This window comes from Oryctolagus cuniculus, chromosome 4 (genome assembly GCF_051225735.1).
Source record: "Oryctolagus cuniculus isolate XC-2025 breed Fujian yellow rabbit chromosome 4, ASM5122573v1, whole genome shotgun sequence".
In the NCBI taxonomy this organism is placed as follows: domain Eukaryota; kingdom Metazoa; phylum Chordata; class Mammalia; order Lagomorpha; family Leporidae; genus Oryctolagus; species Oryctolagus cuniculus.
Genome location: NC_142870.1, coordinates 39,133,909 through 39,150,885, shown reverse-complemented (window position 1 = coordinate 39,150,885; position 16,977 = coordinate 39,133,909). Strand labels below are relative to the sequence as shown.

At 36.4% G+C, this 16,977-nt stretch overlaps 1 protein-coding gene across 1 annotated transcript in view; it reads left to right on the top strand.

Moving 5' to 3' along the window:
- Positions 1-16,977, top strand: part of GBE1 (1,4-alpha-glucan branching enzyme 1) — a 304,814-nt gene that overhangs the window by 143,200 nt on the left and 144,637 nt on the right. The window contains 3 exon segments of the mRNA XM_089331383.1: positions 10,464-10,589; positions 12,295-12,430; positions 15,345-15,435. Of these exon segments, the coding sequence (XP_089187509.1) occupies positions 10,464-10,589; positions 12,295-12,430; positions 15,345-15,435 (353 nt within the window).

Sequence of the window (16,977 nt, the reverse complement as noted above, 5' to 3'; positions counted from 1 at the left end):
TAATTTTTAAAACTACATACCAATTCTTTGAAATTTGTCTGGATTTCTCTAGGGGTTATTTTTCCCCCTCATACTTTATATTTTATTTCATTGCATTAGTACTAAGAATGACTATTTAGGAATCATACTCTTTTGTACAAATGATTCAACTTAGCACCAGATAGGCTTTTTATGAGTAATATATATATAATAATAAAATATGTTAATAAGAGCTTCAAGTCATCTTATGATAGTACCTCCCCTTTACTATCAGTTTTGAAGATGCTTCTTAAATTTTTTTATTGGCATTATACCAGATTATAACTCTGTTTACTTAATAGAATTCTAGCCTTCACTGCACATGGATGAGTCTCTTTGAAGCACACTTTTTCAATAATGAAAACTCACTGATTTTTTCCCCTTTTCATAGCCTTTTTCTGTTATTACTATATTGATCTTTCAATATCTTGGGCGTTTAAATCCTATATTTTTATATCATGGGTAATTCATTTGTTTTCTAGTCTAAGACACCTAATCAATCTTTACCCAATTACACCACCTCAGCATTGTTCCTATTCTTTTCAGTTAGGGGTAGTTATTCTCACATGCTCAGGGATGTCATTTTCAATGCCTGCTTCCCAAATCTCACATAATCCCTTTGGATTTTGTCTTTTTGTGGTGACCTCGCTTTATAAAGTTTTTGTTCCAGTAATGTACTTGAAGTGAAGCAAACACTTTATCTGTTTTACTTAGCTGTTTCTTTATTTCTTTAAAGATTTGCTTCAGTGAAAAGGCAGAAGTGGAAAAAATATTACAGTTGTAATACTTCTTAACTAGGCTAGAAGATTGGGGAAGTAGGGTGTAAACCTTGGGGGATAATAGTCCTTTTTATAGGAACAGAAGCATCTGTCTCTCTAAATCATTCTAAACAAGGACTTGCTTTTAGGAGAAGTAATTACTGATCTTCATTTATTTCCTTTTGACAATATTCTACAGTTTCTTCTTTCCCATGTGCAAGTATTACAGAAATGAGTATGTGTACCTCTGTCATTCTGAAATCGATGTTAAATCTGGGACAACGTAGCTAAGGGCATTGTATCTCAAAAGCTGTCTTTTTTTGTTCTGTATTTTGATGCCCTTTTGGCCAAAGTTTGATGTAGACTGATCTGATCCTCATTCATATCACATTACAGATTTATGTTTCATAGTTATATTTAGTCTTTTAAGGATTTTTTTAATTAATAGCTTTGTTTTGCTCATAGGAACCCTTTACCTATTCTCACTCAAGCAGTTGTTATGTATTCAACTTTGGGAACCTTTCTTGCTTTTTATTAAAGAAAAAACTAAATTGCAATAATATTTTTAAAATAAGAAATCTCATTTAAAGCTAAAATATTGAGAGCTAGAGCAAATTCATCAATAGATTATTACTTTTGAAGTTCAGCTGATTCATATTTTTTAGTTAATCTACTAGGAAAGATATATTATATTCTTTCATATATTTTCCAGTGTTGCATAGCATATTAAGGGCCCAAGGGGGTTTAATCTGATAATCTCTTTTCTACCTCTCACAATTCTTGAACATTGTAAAGAGTATCACAAAGTTGATTTTGTAAGTACATGGCTTCTGAAAGGCTATTTTATTAATTAAAAATTATGAAATTATGAATAAAAGTGAATATCTGTAAAATATATGGCTTTAGTAGTCATATAAAAGTAACACAAAAATTAGGTAATTTCAAGATAATAGAATTATGTTCATTTGGTACTTACTGTAGGCTCAGTATATTAGCAGTAATAATATCCCTTAAGTCTGAATGTTAGGCTAATTTAGGTAATTTTGCCAGTGGACTATAGGATGTTCTATAAAAGTTTATCTAGAAAGTAGTCCTTTGTATATCAGACCCTGTTATTAGAAAATATCTCAATAATTTTAGTGATACTTTTGTTTTCTTCCTTCATTAATACAATTATAATCTCAAAGTTTGCAATGAAAAATCTTTTAATATCAGAGACTGTTTCTGATTTTCTCCTTTCTAATTAGAAAACTCAGAGTGCAATTCTTTTCTCATCTCTGTTTAATGAAGAAAATACATCAAGTATTGTGTAGAAAAAGTAACCCCTTAACTTTGCCAAATGGTAAATTCAGAGTCTTTATTTCCATCATGAAGGAGTCATGTTTGTTTGCTCTTTGAAAATAATTATGTGGGGAGAAGGCTACGAATAGAACAATTTATTATAAATTCACTTGTCTGGAGGCTTGTCTATCAGTTCTAGAACTCAGCAGTGGTTATTCTAACGAGATTTGCTTTTCCAAGAAAGTCTCAAGGAGATGTGCCTTGTTCTGGGCACTGAAATGCATTGGTACATATTTGGCTTCTTTTTGGAAATAAGAAATTTGTATGAGTTAAAAGGTATTATTATTTAGACTCCTTTGGTAACTATCCTTTAACTCTTTCTCATGCTAATGATTTAATTACATTTAAGTACATTCCATGTTATTCTTAGAAATAATGCTTCCATCTTTCATTAATTTTTATGGCTATACTTGATGTCTGCTGCATAAATTTGGTGGCTTTAAATAACAGAAATTTGTTCTCTCACATTTTTGGAGGCCAGAAGTTACCAATCAGAATCAGTGGGCCAAAATCCAGGTGAATTAAAACCACAGTCATCTTGGAAGCTCTAGAGAATCTGTTGTTCAACATTTGCAGCTTCTGGTGGCTGTGGGGTCTCCCTGGCAGTGTTCACATCACTCCAGTTTCTCTCTCCTTGGTCACACTGCTTTCTCCTCTTCTACATGTAGATCTCCTTTTCTGCCTCCTCCTTATAAGGACATCCATGATTGCCTTCCTAGGTCATCCAGATAACCCCATCATCTTCACATCCTTACTCCAGTCACATCTGTCAGTGCATCCTTTTTGCTCTCAAATCACACATTTGAGCTGAGTAGGATGTGAATTTCTTCCAGGAGGCCAGGTTCAACCTCCCACAGGGCATTGGAATTTTTTCTTACATAATCTTAATAAATGTTAAATTGGTCCTGCAGGAATAACAAGCTAAACTATGAATAAAACTTATATAAATAGGCTTCTTTATCAGAAGCTTGTATAAATATTAAAATTTTATTTGAATTAAAGTGAGATTTAAGAGCTACATTTTAAATTATATTAAACTATTTAAAGTTTTAGTAATCACAAATTTCATGCATTTTAAAATAATGTTTATACTAAATTATAAATATTCAACATATATTCATTTTTTCAGGATCCAGGTCATTGGAATAATTCTCTGGAATATCATTTAAAATCCTACATAATTATAAAGTTTTGATTACATTTTATAACGATTTTCTTTATTTTTATTCCACTCCTAAAATTTAAGAATAAATTATGGTGTTTGTGTACGTGAATGTCTCTCTTTCATTTATATATGTATATGTATATGTGTGTGTGTGTGTGTGTGTAAATTTATAGGCGGTCCCTCATATCGATGGTTTCTGCATTTGTGGATTTAGCCAAGTGCCAATTGAAAACAACTTGAAAAAATAATTGTGTCTGTCCCTGCCCTTGGACAAAAAAATAATAACCTTGACCTAACCCAAGTTGAGAGTAAACAGGTATTCCTGTAGAATAATCAGAGGCATAGCTTGGTAGTGACCCCTTTTCTTTATGAAGCTGCAATACTGATCTTCTGTGGCTGGTTTCAGAGGCCTGTGAACAAGTGGCAGTTGCCCCCTCACCATCATGTTTCCCAAGTACAAAACTCACCCTCAATTATAAATCCTTCAGCCTAAATGAACTCTGGGGTGAATGTAACACAAGTGATAGTATGTGTGCCTGTCCCCCTTTGAGTCTGCATGGCTATTCCCAGAATTTACCCACAAGTGATTATCTATTAACATCCTTAGAAGCAAGCTCTATAAAGTCTGCAGGTCATAGCTGCTCAGGCAGCATGGTTTTTATTCTTGCTACTGGCTGCCTAAGAAATATATGCATTTCTGCTTACAACTCAAAAAATGTTGTCTGTGTATTTCTAATAGCATACACACCAGACAAGGACCTGTTAACTTTTTGGCTCCTTATAATTTTTTATAAAGATTAATTTCTTTATTTGAAAAGCAGATCTGCAGAGAGGCAGAGGCAGAGTGAGAGTGAGCCTTCCATCTGCTGGTTCACTCCCCAAATGGGCATAATAGTCGGAGCTGAGCTCATCTGAAGCCATGAGCCAGGAGCTTTTTCTGGGTCTCCCATGAGGGTGCAGGGGCCCAAGGACTTGCGCCATCTTCTACTGCTTTCCCAGGCCATAGCAGAGAGCTGGATAGGAAGTGGAGCAGCCAGGACTCGAACTGGCGCCCACATGGGATACCGGCACTGCAGGTGGCAGCTTTACCAGCTATACCACAGTGCCGGCCCCTCATTATAATTTTAAATAGGGGTCTTCAGTGTACCCAGATTTTAGTATCATAAGAGGGTAGGTCCTGGAACCAGTCCTTCATGGGTACCAAGGCATGACTCCATATATTTCAGTCATATTGCAAATGCAATTAACTGTCGTATGCACACAAAATAGTGATATTCAGCACTGTGCATTGCTATGGGTGAACTTATTGGTAGAGTCAAAATTTGTTGTTGTTGTTGTTTTTTTTGACAGGCAGAGTGGACAGTGAGAGAGAGAGACAGAGAGAAAGGTCTTCTTTTGCCGTTGGCTCACCCTCCAATGGCCGCCACTGCTGGCGCGCTGTGGCCGGCGCACCACGCTGATCCGATGGCAAGAGCCAGGTACTTCTCCTGGTCTCCCATGGGGTGCAGGGCCCAAGCACTTGGGCCATCCTCCACTGCACTCCCTGGCCACAGCAGAGAGTGGCTTGGAAGATGGACAACTGGGGCAGAATCCGGCGACCTCACTGGGACTAGAACCCGGTGTGCCGGCATCACAAGGCGGAGGATTAGCCTAGTGAGCCGCGGCGCCCGCCTCAAAATGTTTTTTATACTTGATGGTAAATAGCCACTGCTCATGCCTTCGTAGTATGCCCTCATCATATTCTGTGGACATTGTGTCATCTGACTGGTATGCTATACTTGTTTGTAAAACACCTTGTGTTTATGTGAACACATATCAAAATGTTGTATGCCTTGACTATATATGCTTTTTGTTAATTATGCCTTAATAAAGTCCAATAAAATACAAAAGAGGAAGAAGGTATCATTGTTTAATAGGGTATACATAATTTTTAAGACTCACGAAATGGTTGTTTTGATCAGTATTTTTTATTGTCCTTTAAGCAACATGCTTTTGTTTTTGTTTTTTCTTTTTTATATATATATTTTTTGAAAGAAAAGGTTCTCTTCATGGTGTGAGGAGACTTTGGTAGCATAATTTGGGCAGTTTGAATTATATTAATATCCATTACTTTTTTCTGTTAATCTGCTACATATTCAACCATGAAACCCAGAGTTCCATTCAATACTATCTCCCTGAGTATGCTACTACTTACTTCTAACCAGCTGAGCACATCCATTGTTTTTATACAAAATTGCTGACCACCTGAGGAGCATCCTATCTCAGTAATTTTCCGGTGCATAGAATGATATTCTTTTGCAAGAATCATTTCAAAAAATATTCCTAGCATGAATGAACACACACACACACACAAACACACACAATGTTCAGATCTTCACCATTTTTAAACTTTTTACTTTTATATTAGCATTCTAAAATATATTTTCTAATAAAATATTATGTCAAAGTTCACTAAGTCAATTCTCCTTTTGTATGGGGGAATTTTTTTTTAATTCACCTTGTTGATTATTCTGATAATGTATTTTGATGGCAGCTTTCCATAAATGAAACAGATAATCTGAGTGATTTAAAAGGATGTGTTAAATGATTAAAAATTAAAACTTGGTAACATGTTACAATTTCATAAAATATTAGTTTTCTCTAGACAAAAACTTTATAATGGAGATGGAGTCAAGCTAGTTGATACATTTTTAAAGGTTTACTTTTTAACACTGTGTCAATATCCTTACCACTTGTATAGCACAGCTTCACTGATGTCTGTGAGATTATATAATTCATACATTTGTAATCCTTACAATACTTTTCCGATTCTCAAAACTCTGCAAATAAAGAGTAGTGAAAATACAGAAACATATTACTAGAAAACAAAGGTTATTGACAATCCTCCCAACACATACACACATAGTTAACTGTGTCACTATTTTGACTGGATTTTTAACTTTATAGATTTTTGTGAATTTGTATTAGGTAGATACCATATAAATAAATAAATATATAAAATATATATAAAATTTTTTTTCCACCTTCATTCTGATTTGATAGGATATTTTAACAAATATACACTGATCAGTTATTCAGGTTTTTTGAATAGTTCCTTAGGTATATCTGTAATTATGTTTATGAGACAAATTTCTATAATTAGAATTGCTGAGCCATGGGAATATTTTTTATGAACTGTTGATGCCTGTAGCCCAATTGCTTTTCAGAAATCTGTTGCTATATTTGACTCACATTAGCTATGTGTGAGACTTTCCATTTGATAGTACTAGTGACTTCTTCATAACTGCTGGACTCATTATCATTGAAAGATCAATGAAGCTGGCTCTTTTCAGCTTGCTGTGTAGCATGCTGATATTTTGAGACTGAATTAAAAGACGTGAAGTCAGAGCTGGCATTGTGGCTTGGTGTGTCGGACTGTCTCTTATGACAGGTGTATCCTATCTGCACCAGTTCTGGTCCTGACTGCTCAGCTTCCAATCAAGCTCCCTTCTGGTGCACTTGGGAAGGCAGCAGGGGATGGCCCAGGTGCTTGGACTCCTGTGCCCACATGGAAGCCCTGATAATGTTCCTGGCTCCTGGCTTCAGCCTGGCTCATGTGGCTGTTTGGGAAGTGAACTAGTAGGTGAAAGATCTCTCTCTGATAATCTGTAACTTTGCCATTCAAGTAAATAGAATGAATCTTTAAAAAAAAAAAAAAGATAGAATATCCTGTTGTTAAAAAAGTTTTCCATTTGGAATCTGAATTCAGTGGAACATGGCAAACATCCAGGAACTACTCCTCTGCTCCACCCACACAAAATTCCAGGAAGGTATATTCTTTACTCAAGGGAATGTTTTCACATTACATTTATGTGGATTTATCATAGTGATCTTACATGGTTACTAAGGTAATAATAACCTAGGAACAGAAAATCAAGTGGAAGGAAAGGGGCCTATGAGGCTACTTCAAGAAGATCATTGAAAATTTGTTAAAGTATGAGTTTTTTGGTGCAAGAACTTAAAATCTATGCATACTTTTTTCATAATACAAATTTTCCATGAACTCTCTGAAGATCCTTGTTTCTATTAGTAAAGCCTAAACTGTTATAACAATGAAACTTCCAAAATTGAGGGACTTAAGTAATAGAGAAATTTATTACATAATAATCATAGGTGAGTGTTCCAGATTTGGTGGATTACATTGTTCAGCTTACCATTTGGCTGTCATTCTGTTACTAAGAAAAAGGGAGAAGTGGCAAATTAAAAACTCCACCCGCAATAAGCACCTTAGTATAAATGACTGTTATAGAAAGAAGAGACAGAACTTTGGGGTACACAAATATTGAAACCATTCATTAAATGAACAAGTAATCCTTTGTCAGGTCTGTGATTTGATTTTACCCTACCTACAAGCTTAACTGTTAGCATTTCATAGATTCCAGCAGAACATGCAAGACTCAGGTCAGAAATAAATTATTTTATTACTCACATTTCAGAAAGCATATTTGCATTGATCTGCTTGTCTCCCAAGCCACACTGGTGATACTATTGGCCCAGATGGTTGCTACTCACAAAATGGGTTTGCCTCATTGCTGAAGCTTGGAGAATTCATTCTTTGATAGCTCCCAGTAAGTGAGCATGCTATGAGTCTTCGAGGGAGACATTATTTTATCCTTCAGGGTTGCTCATCATAAACACAACCCTCAAAAATGGCCCTCTTTAACCATAGTCAGGAACCAGCAAAAGATGTAGAAGTGGCAGAAACCCATGGATAGACTATTCCTTCCGACACCACCATCATTCAGTAGTCCCTGAAGGCATCTTGTATGTACAACAAGATAAATGAATTGATGTTTCAGTGGATGTGCAAATTAATTCAGGTTGAAGTAGTTCCTCATGTTCTTTATTTAATGTTTCATATATTCTCTCTGCTGACAGGCATCTTCAGAAATGATTCTTGGCTTATGATCCGCCTTTGCAGGGATTGTAGAGTCATATGCAAAACAGAGAAACTATAGATAGGTAGATGAGGCAGAAAATATCCACAATTTACAGTATTTTTTTCCTCATAGCACAGTGTGGGCTAATGAGTAAGCACAAGGGCTTTTCTTCAAACATTTCACTATTTATATTAGGCTAGAAAGTCACTTAGCTTTAAGAGACATATATTTTGGGATAAAATACTCCTGAAGTGAGTTTGTCCTATCGATTAATGTTTCTGTGATAATGAATAGTAGCAACGTTTGGCCATGAGCGGTTTTAATAAGTGGGAGGCATAATGACGAAGGAGAATAAATGGCATTCTTGTGAGACATTTCTTCCCACCATTCACCTGCCCCCTCCATCAAAATTCATGATTTATTTTCCTTTGGCACCTGAAGAGAATGCTGTGGAAGCCTGTTCCAAGTAAAAAATAAGTGTCAGAAGCTCTGTGTTTTTTGGCTCTGCCAGTCAGTCGTTTTAGGACTTGTGGCAACTCACTTAATCTTACTTAATATTTGAGGCATAAAGATTTTCTGGAATCAAGTGAGATATGAATATGAAAGTCCTTTCTAAACTGTAAAGCATTATACAAATATTTAATTATCAAGAATCATGAGTACTTGATCTTTTCTCTATTAAAGGAGACTGAAGAAAATGTTCTTTCTCGATGCTGGGAACATAATATAGCTCCTAATCTGAACATCCTATCACACCCTACCTGCTTTTAGAAAATCTAATGAAATAGATGACTTTTATTTTTTAAAAAAACTACAGTTTCCATCACTTGGAAGCTCCATTTACCTGATTGGATAAACTCAACATCTTTTGTGCAGTACTAAGTCTAAAATGGTACATTCAATAAAATGCATTTATATTTTTATTGATATATTTTGTTATTAACAATGATAGTGATGATATTGGTAAATATATTAATGGATGCCAAAATAGGGAAATGCTTGGCATTAGTGGTTAAGAACACTTGGAGTAAGTTGTAAAAGAGGTTGAGAAGGAATGAAAAATATTTGTGTATATGTTTGTGTATTTACATACACTGTTAACCAAATCATTTTTTCTTTAGATTCCTGAAAATGTTATCATTAATGATTATGAAAATGAAAAGGGAGAGAGTGATATAATTTAGTTATCTTTTTTTAAAGATTTATTTATGTATTTGAAAGAGTTAACACAGAGAGAGAAGGAGAGGCAGAGACAGAGAGAGGTCTTCCATCCACTGGTTCATTCCCCAAACTGGCCTCAGTGGCCAAAGCTGAGCTGATCTGAAGCCATGAGCCAGGAGCTTCCTCTAGGTCTTCCCACGCGGGTGCAGGGTCCCAAGGACTTTGGCCATCTTCTGCTTTCCCAGACCACAGCTGAGAGCTGGGTCCAAAGTGGGGCAGCCACAACTTGAACCAGCACCCATATAGGATGTCGGCACTGCAGGCAGCAGATTCACCCACTATGCCACAGCACTGGCTCCTCAGTGATGTTTTTTGAGAGAAGTAGGATTACCTTCCTTTAATTTTGTCGATTGATTTGTTTATTGACAGCAGCTTCCAAATCAAATTCTTTTCTTTTACATATCTATAATATGCTTAATTAACCATTCTTTTTTTTTTTTTTTTTTTTTTTGACAGGCAGAGTGGACAGTGAGAGAGAGAGAGAGAGAAAGGTCTTCCTTTGCCGTTGGATCACCCTCCAATGGCCGCCGCTGCAGCCGGCGCACCGCGCTGATCCGATGGCAGGAGCCAGGATCCAGGTGCTTTTCCTGGTCTCCCATGGGGTGCAGGGCCCAAGCACCTGGGCCATCCTCCACTGCACTCCCTGGCCATAGCAGAGAGCTGGCCTGGAAGAGGGGCAACCGGGACAGAATCCGGCGCCCCAACCGGGACTAGAACCCGGTGTGCCGGCGCCGCATGGTGGAGGATTAGCCTATTGAGCCACGGCGCCGGCTTTAATTAACCATTCTAATGACTGGCTTGCCATGATGCTGGAATCATAAAATATCCTAGCTGGAAGTGACATTGAAGATCATATAGTAATAGTAGTTGAGGAAATCGATATCTACATGATTTGTTCTTCAAAGTCATGCCTTCGGTACATTGGTCTACATGCTTAAGATAATTCTCATTTCACATTTATAACAGTGTTTATAAACTATTATGTATTATTTTAAAGTTTTGAAAATATTTTAAAGGCATGTCATCTGATTTGCATTTTAGGTAGTCATTACTAGTAAAAGTGGAGAGATCTTGTATCGTATTTCACCATGGGCGAAGTATGTGACTCGTGAAGTTGGTAATGTGAATTATGATTGGATACACTGGGATCCAGAACACCCATATAAGGTGAGAACATATATTTTTAAAAGTATTTTATTTATTTATTTGAGTGGTAAGAGTTATAGACGGAGAGAGGGAGCGACAGAGAGAAAGGTCTTCCATCTGCTGGTTAATTCCCCAAATTGCTGCAATGACTGGAGCAGGGCTGATCTGAAGCCAGGAGCCAGGAGCTTCTTCCAGGTCTCCCACGTGGGTGCAGGGGCTCAGAACTAGGGCCATCTTCCACTGCTTTCTCAGACCATAAACAGAGAGCTGAATCGATTGGAAGAGGAGAAACTGGGGCTCAAATTGGCAAACCTATGGGTTGCTGGTGCCTCCGGTGGAGGCTTAGCCTACAGTGCCACTGTGCTTGCCTGAGAACAACAAATCTATAAATGCATGCTCCTAAATCTCTAGGAAAATCAATTTTTTACTTTTATAACTTTTATGTTAACGTTCCATGACATTCTTTACATTTTTTTAAATTTAAAATCATAGTATACCTCTTATTATTATGCATATATCCATCATTTGTAGGTAATAAAATATAAAAGTGAGATTTTCTTTGATTCTATTTTTTATGGGGAAGAAAAATACCAAATCTTTATACATTAATCTGTAAGAACTACTATTTTTTTAAAAAATGCAATTACTAGTTTCTTATTCTTCAGTGATACATTGTTTCCCACTACAATGAGCTTGTAGCAGGATGAGTGTCTTTAAGAAAAAGAAATTGGGGCCGGTGCCAAAGCGCACTATGTTGATCCTCTGCCTGGGGCGCCGGCATCCCATATGGGTGCTGGATATAGTCTCGGTTGCTCCTCTTCCAGTCCAGCTTTCTTTTATGGCCTGGGAAAGCAGTGGAGGATGGCCCAAGTGCTTGGGCCTCTGCACCCGCATGAGAGACCAGGAGAAGTCTCATGGCTGCTGGCTTCGGATTGGTGCAGCGCCTGCCATGTCGGCCATTTGGGGAATGAACCAACGGAAGGAAGATCCTTACTCTCTGTTTCTCTCTCTCTCACTGTCTGTAACTCTACCTATCAAATAAATAAATAAAATCTTAAAAAAAAGTAAAATGGGATGAGTGTCTTCTAATTGTGTTTATTAGGATAAATTTTAGTATGTATTATTTTTAAACTGTATATATTTGAAAGGCTGAGTGACAAAGATATGAAGAAACAGAGAGAGAGGGATATTCTGCCCACTATTTCCCTCCCCAATGGCCACAACAGCCAGGTATGGGCCAGAGTGAAGCCAGGAGCCAGGATCTCCATCCTGGTCTCCTGCATAGGTAGCAGGGGTCTGAATACTTGGGCCACCATCAACTCAAGCTGGAACTCTGATGTCGAGGGCCAGCTGTGCTAGCAGTAGCTTAACCCACTGTGCAATAACACTGGCCCCTTTGGTCTGTATTATTGTATCTTTGAATTCAGTTTTTCTGTTCCTTAAATTGTTGGGCCTTGTTGATAAATGTTTACATTTGGCAATTATGTGTGCTTTTCAGAGCACTTTTATTTTCTGTAAGGTTTAGATTTAAAAATATCTTAAGTCAATGATGAGGTATTAGCCATTATGTGATTTTTTTTCTTTTAAAAAAAGTGAATGTAGACAATGACTTTCATATATGAAAGCTGCTCCCAGAGTTTAAGATTATTCACCATTTCTATTAACATGCTTGAGCAGTTAGTATTATATCTGAATTTAGTTATGTATGTAATTTTATATTCCATAGTTTAAGCATTCCAGACCAAAGAAACCGAGAAGTCTAAGGATTTATGAATCTCATGTGGGAATTTCTTCCCATGAAGGAAAAATAGCTTCTTATAAACATTTTACATGCAATGTACTACCAAGAATCAAAGGCCTTGGTAAGTAATAACTGTGATTTTTATTCAGATAAAATTTTAATGAATCTGTTCTCTTATTAGAAAAGCTAATTACAAGTGTCTCTTTTTTTGTGTTAAAAGATTAAGTATGTAATAGAAATGCATTTTATTTTAGGCTTCTCAAATTACCCTGTAATAGTGATAGCATAGAAAAGAGAAATGAAATAAGATAGAGCAACAGAATTCAAGATATTATTCCAATTTCAATTTTAAGTAATGTGAACTGGTAGCTTCTAAAATTATAGATAAATATACGCAAGCATAATTACTTTTCTGCTGGAGAGAACCTTTTATCAATTTAAGTGGTCATTGATTATAACCTGTTCATTTTAATCTGTTAAGGGAAAACATTTTATATTTGTAAGGTGCCTGGAACTCGTTTTGTGTCAGAGTCATTGTACATAGCCCTCCTCTGGATGGCTTAGGTAATAAACATTTGCAGAACATCTTCTGTTGCAAATACATTGTGCTAGATATACCTATATTGGACAGTCATGATTCAAACCTTGTCTTTGTGGGGACAACCAGGAGAATGAGCAATGTATAGCTGAATTATTGATTAAATATGCCTTATATCTGTTTTATTCATTTATTTTTCATTTTATGGCTAATGGCTAATGCTTTTATATAGTTTCAGGGAATATTCACTGCGTACTTCTGTGGCTGGATAGGAGGATATAATACATTTAATTATACTGCTTTTCCTAGGGATATTTTGGTAGAAGAAAGATTTATGGGGGCCGGCGCCGTGGCTCACTTGGTTAGTCCTCCAGTGCCAGCATCCCATATAGGCGCCAAGTTCTTGTCCTGGTTGCTCCTCTTCCAGTCCAGCTCTCTGCTGTGGCCCAGGAGAGCAGTGGAGGATGGCCCAAGTGCTTGGGCCCTGCACCTGCATGGGAGACCAGGAGAAGCACCTGAATCCTGGCTTTGGATTGGCGCAGCGCCAGCCATGGAAGCCATTTGGGGAGTGAACCTGCGGAAGGAAGACCTTTCTCTCTGTTTCTCTCTCTCACTGTCTATAACTCTACCTGTCAAATAGATTAAGAAAAAAGAAAAAAAATTTGCAACTCAGGGTTAAAGTTTTCAGTTATCTATGGATCTTAATTTTGATGTGAAGTCAGGTTTTGGAAAACAAAATTAAATCTATGCATAATTGAATATTAATTATATTTAATAGATATCATATTCTTTTACATCATGGAGTGATACATTGTTTATGACCCAGTGCTTGCAGAAAATTTAGCACTGCAAGGATCCTTGTATTCATGTTATTAATTTATTTATGTTTGTGTCTGAATCTAGGAAAGACCATTGCAGTAAATGCTAAACTACAAGTATAAATTAGTGCTTGATTATGAGAACAGTATTTGTTACAAACTGTTACAAACTGGTGAAGTGAACCATATCTCTTTTTGTAAAATATAATAGACCTACATTATTTGAGTAGGAGTTTATATACATATTTGTGTTGGGCATGATAGAGTTATTAATTTATATTTTTACCATTAAAAAAGCAATTATAGTTACTTCAAAAGATTACACAGTCATCTGAAAGTTTATGCTGTTCTTTAAACTTATCAATCCCTAGCTATGAATGTGAAATTTTTAAAAAGATTTATTTATTTGAAAGGCAGAGTTACAGTGAGAAAGAGACAGAAAGAGCGAGATGGAGAAGTGAGAGAGAATTATCTTCTATTCATTGGTTCACTCCCCAAATGGCTGTAGTGGCTAGAACTGGGCTGATCTGAAGCCAGGACTTCTTCTGGATCTCCTACGTGAGTGTAGGGGCCCAAGTACTTACACCATCCTCCGCTCCTTTCCCAGGCACATTAGCAGGGAACTGCTTTGGAAGTAGAGCAGCTGGGACTAGTACTGGCATCCATATGGAATGATGGTTTCACAGGCAGCAGCTTCATCTACTAACCCACAACACCAGCTTTTGAATGTGAATTTTTAGTTTTTCTAGTATTAATTGTGTACTGAATGTTGTGTATGAGAAGCCACCAGTTATCACCCCCAAAAATGTAACTGGATTAATACTTTTGATTATTTACATGTATAGCTATGTATTTAAATAAAATTGCACTTAATATGAACTTACAGAAACCTTCAAAAAACTGTAGATCTATGTGACCTGGACTTTGAGAACAGAATCACAGAACTTTGTATAACAGAGAACATTCTATGTATGGAACTTTTAATATAATAAGTCACATTTCAAACTTTAAGGATGCAAATCTGATTTTCATAGTTTTTTTTCCCTTAGAAAATTACAGTACCTATTTTTTGAGTCACTTCATTTAGCAATAGAGCAAAGCATATTTGGATTGAGAAAAGAAGGTGATATGTGTGTATGTGTGTATGTGTGTGTATGCATGTGTCTGCATATATGCAATTTTCAGGAATTTCATAGGTACAAAATAGACTACATAAATACCTTGTATAACAATTGAATTTGGTGAAATTTCTTATGATATATGGTAGATGTAATTAAAATATAAAGAAAACACTAAAATATGTCATGTAATCAGTTACATTTATTTAGCTTTCATAAATTTCAATATGAATATTACAAATGAAACTGAACTTTAGCATATGCAGATTGCCATCTTTAATATTCTAAAACCAAATTAAGAGTAAATTTGCATATCATGTATTGCTTGTTAAAATGAAGACATTTCAAATAGCTAGTCAGAGCATAATTCTAAGAAACTGTCCAATTTTGTTTTACAAGGTCAGACAAGAAAAGGATGTTAAGGCAATAGAACTTTTGAAGATGATCAAAGCTTCTAGATTGTATGCAAAATTTAATGTCTTTAGAATAAGGATGCTTTTGTTTGTTACTTTTTTTTTTTTAATGTGGCTTTGAATCTCAGTTTGACCTTTGCTTATCTAGGATACAACTGTATTCAAATGATGGCGATCATGGAACATGCTTACTATGCCAGTTTTGGTTACCAAGTCACTAGCTTCTTTGCAGCTTCAAGGTAAAATGAAAGATCCTTTATATTCATTTTTATTTTGAGCACAAAGTAGAATAATGTGAATTTTTGCTTTCTATGATGTTGCATTATAACCTATTTTAGGGTGAGCATATTTAATAGAAGCTGAAGATTCTTTTTCACTAAGGTCTTCATATCCACCTTAGAGGTTGGCCCTGATTAAATCTTGATTTCTCTGGAATGATCTCTGAGAAAGAATATCCTGCAAACTGATTAAATTACCATATGTTTGGAGGCTGAAGGTCTAGAGAGAGAATCATGTGCTCTGGATGCCATAACTGTGCAGACTTACATCCTTTTCTGGGATTGATTGATGTAGAGATGTCACTGGGGGACTCTCCATAAAACCTGTAGTATCCTGGGAGAACTGCCTTTCTCTGAGGCTACTTTCTAAGTAATGTGATTGGATGGAAGATGCCAAGAGGTCTTATGTATCTGAAGTCCATAAATGACCATTAATTGAACATGTCCCGCATTATCTATGCCCCATGGAATGTATATTGTGGTTGCAATCATTAGTCCAATGATCTTATACATTTATGATTTCTACTTTTAAGAAAAGTTACAAAGAAAATGACCAGGTGCAATAATAGCAATTGGGGGTATGACCAATTTAGATAAGTTTGAATTCATATTGGAATTGGGATCTAAAGCATAATTAAGAGTTAACTGGGGGGAGTTGCGCTGTGGCGTAGTAGGTTAGTTCTCTGCCTGCGGCACCTGCATCCCATATGAGCGCCAGTTCTAGTCTCGGCTACTCCTCTTCCAATCCAGCTCTCTGCTATGACCTGGGAAAGCAGTAGGAAATGGCTCAAGTCCTTGGCCCCTGCACCCACATGGGAGACCAGGAAGAATCACCTGCTCCTGGCTTTGGATTGGCACAGCTCTGACCATTATGGCCATTTGGGGAGTGAACCAGCAGACAGAAGACCTTTCTCTCTGTCTCTCCCTCTCACTGTCTGTAACTCTACCTCTCAAATAAATAAATAAAATCTTCTAAAAAATAAAGTTAACTGGGAGAAAGGGCTAAGTAAGCAAAGGTAGATTACATTACAGAATTAGCAAAAATGATGCAAATTCACTTACCAGTTTTTCTTTGTTCTCCTTAAACAAGTTATCTGCATTTACTGTCTTAAATCTGCTCCTGTTCTTTCTTGAGCTCATTCCAAAGCAGGCTATCTCTTAACTGAAAGTGCTTTTGTTAGAGGTACTGATGGCATTCTCATTGTTAACCACAATGGTCATATTCTTTGCTTACTTGAATTGTCAGTGCTATTTGGCACAGTTGCTTGTTCTTAGAATGATTTCTTGTCTTGGCTTCCATGATATTAGATCCATCCCCCTGTGGTTCTTTTCCCACCTCACTGTTGCTGCTTCTGTATTTTCTGACGCTACATATATATTTCAATTCCCAGTGCCTCAATATTCTGTATCTATATGAAGAACTTTGATAACCTCTTCAAGTTTCATTTATTCTTTTGACTTTAATAAGCACTCTGTGCCACCTCCCATATTTAAGTCTATGTT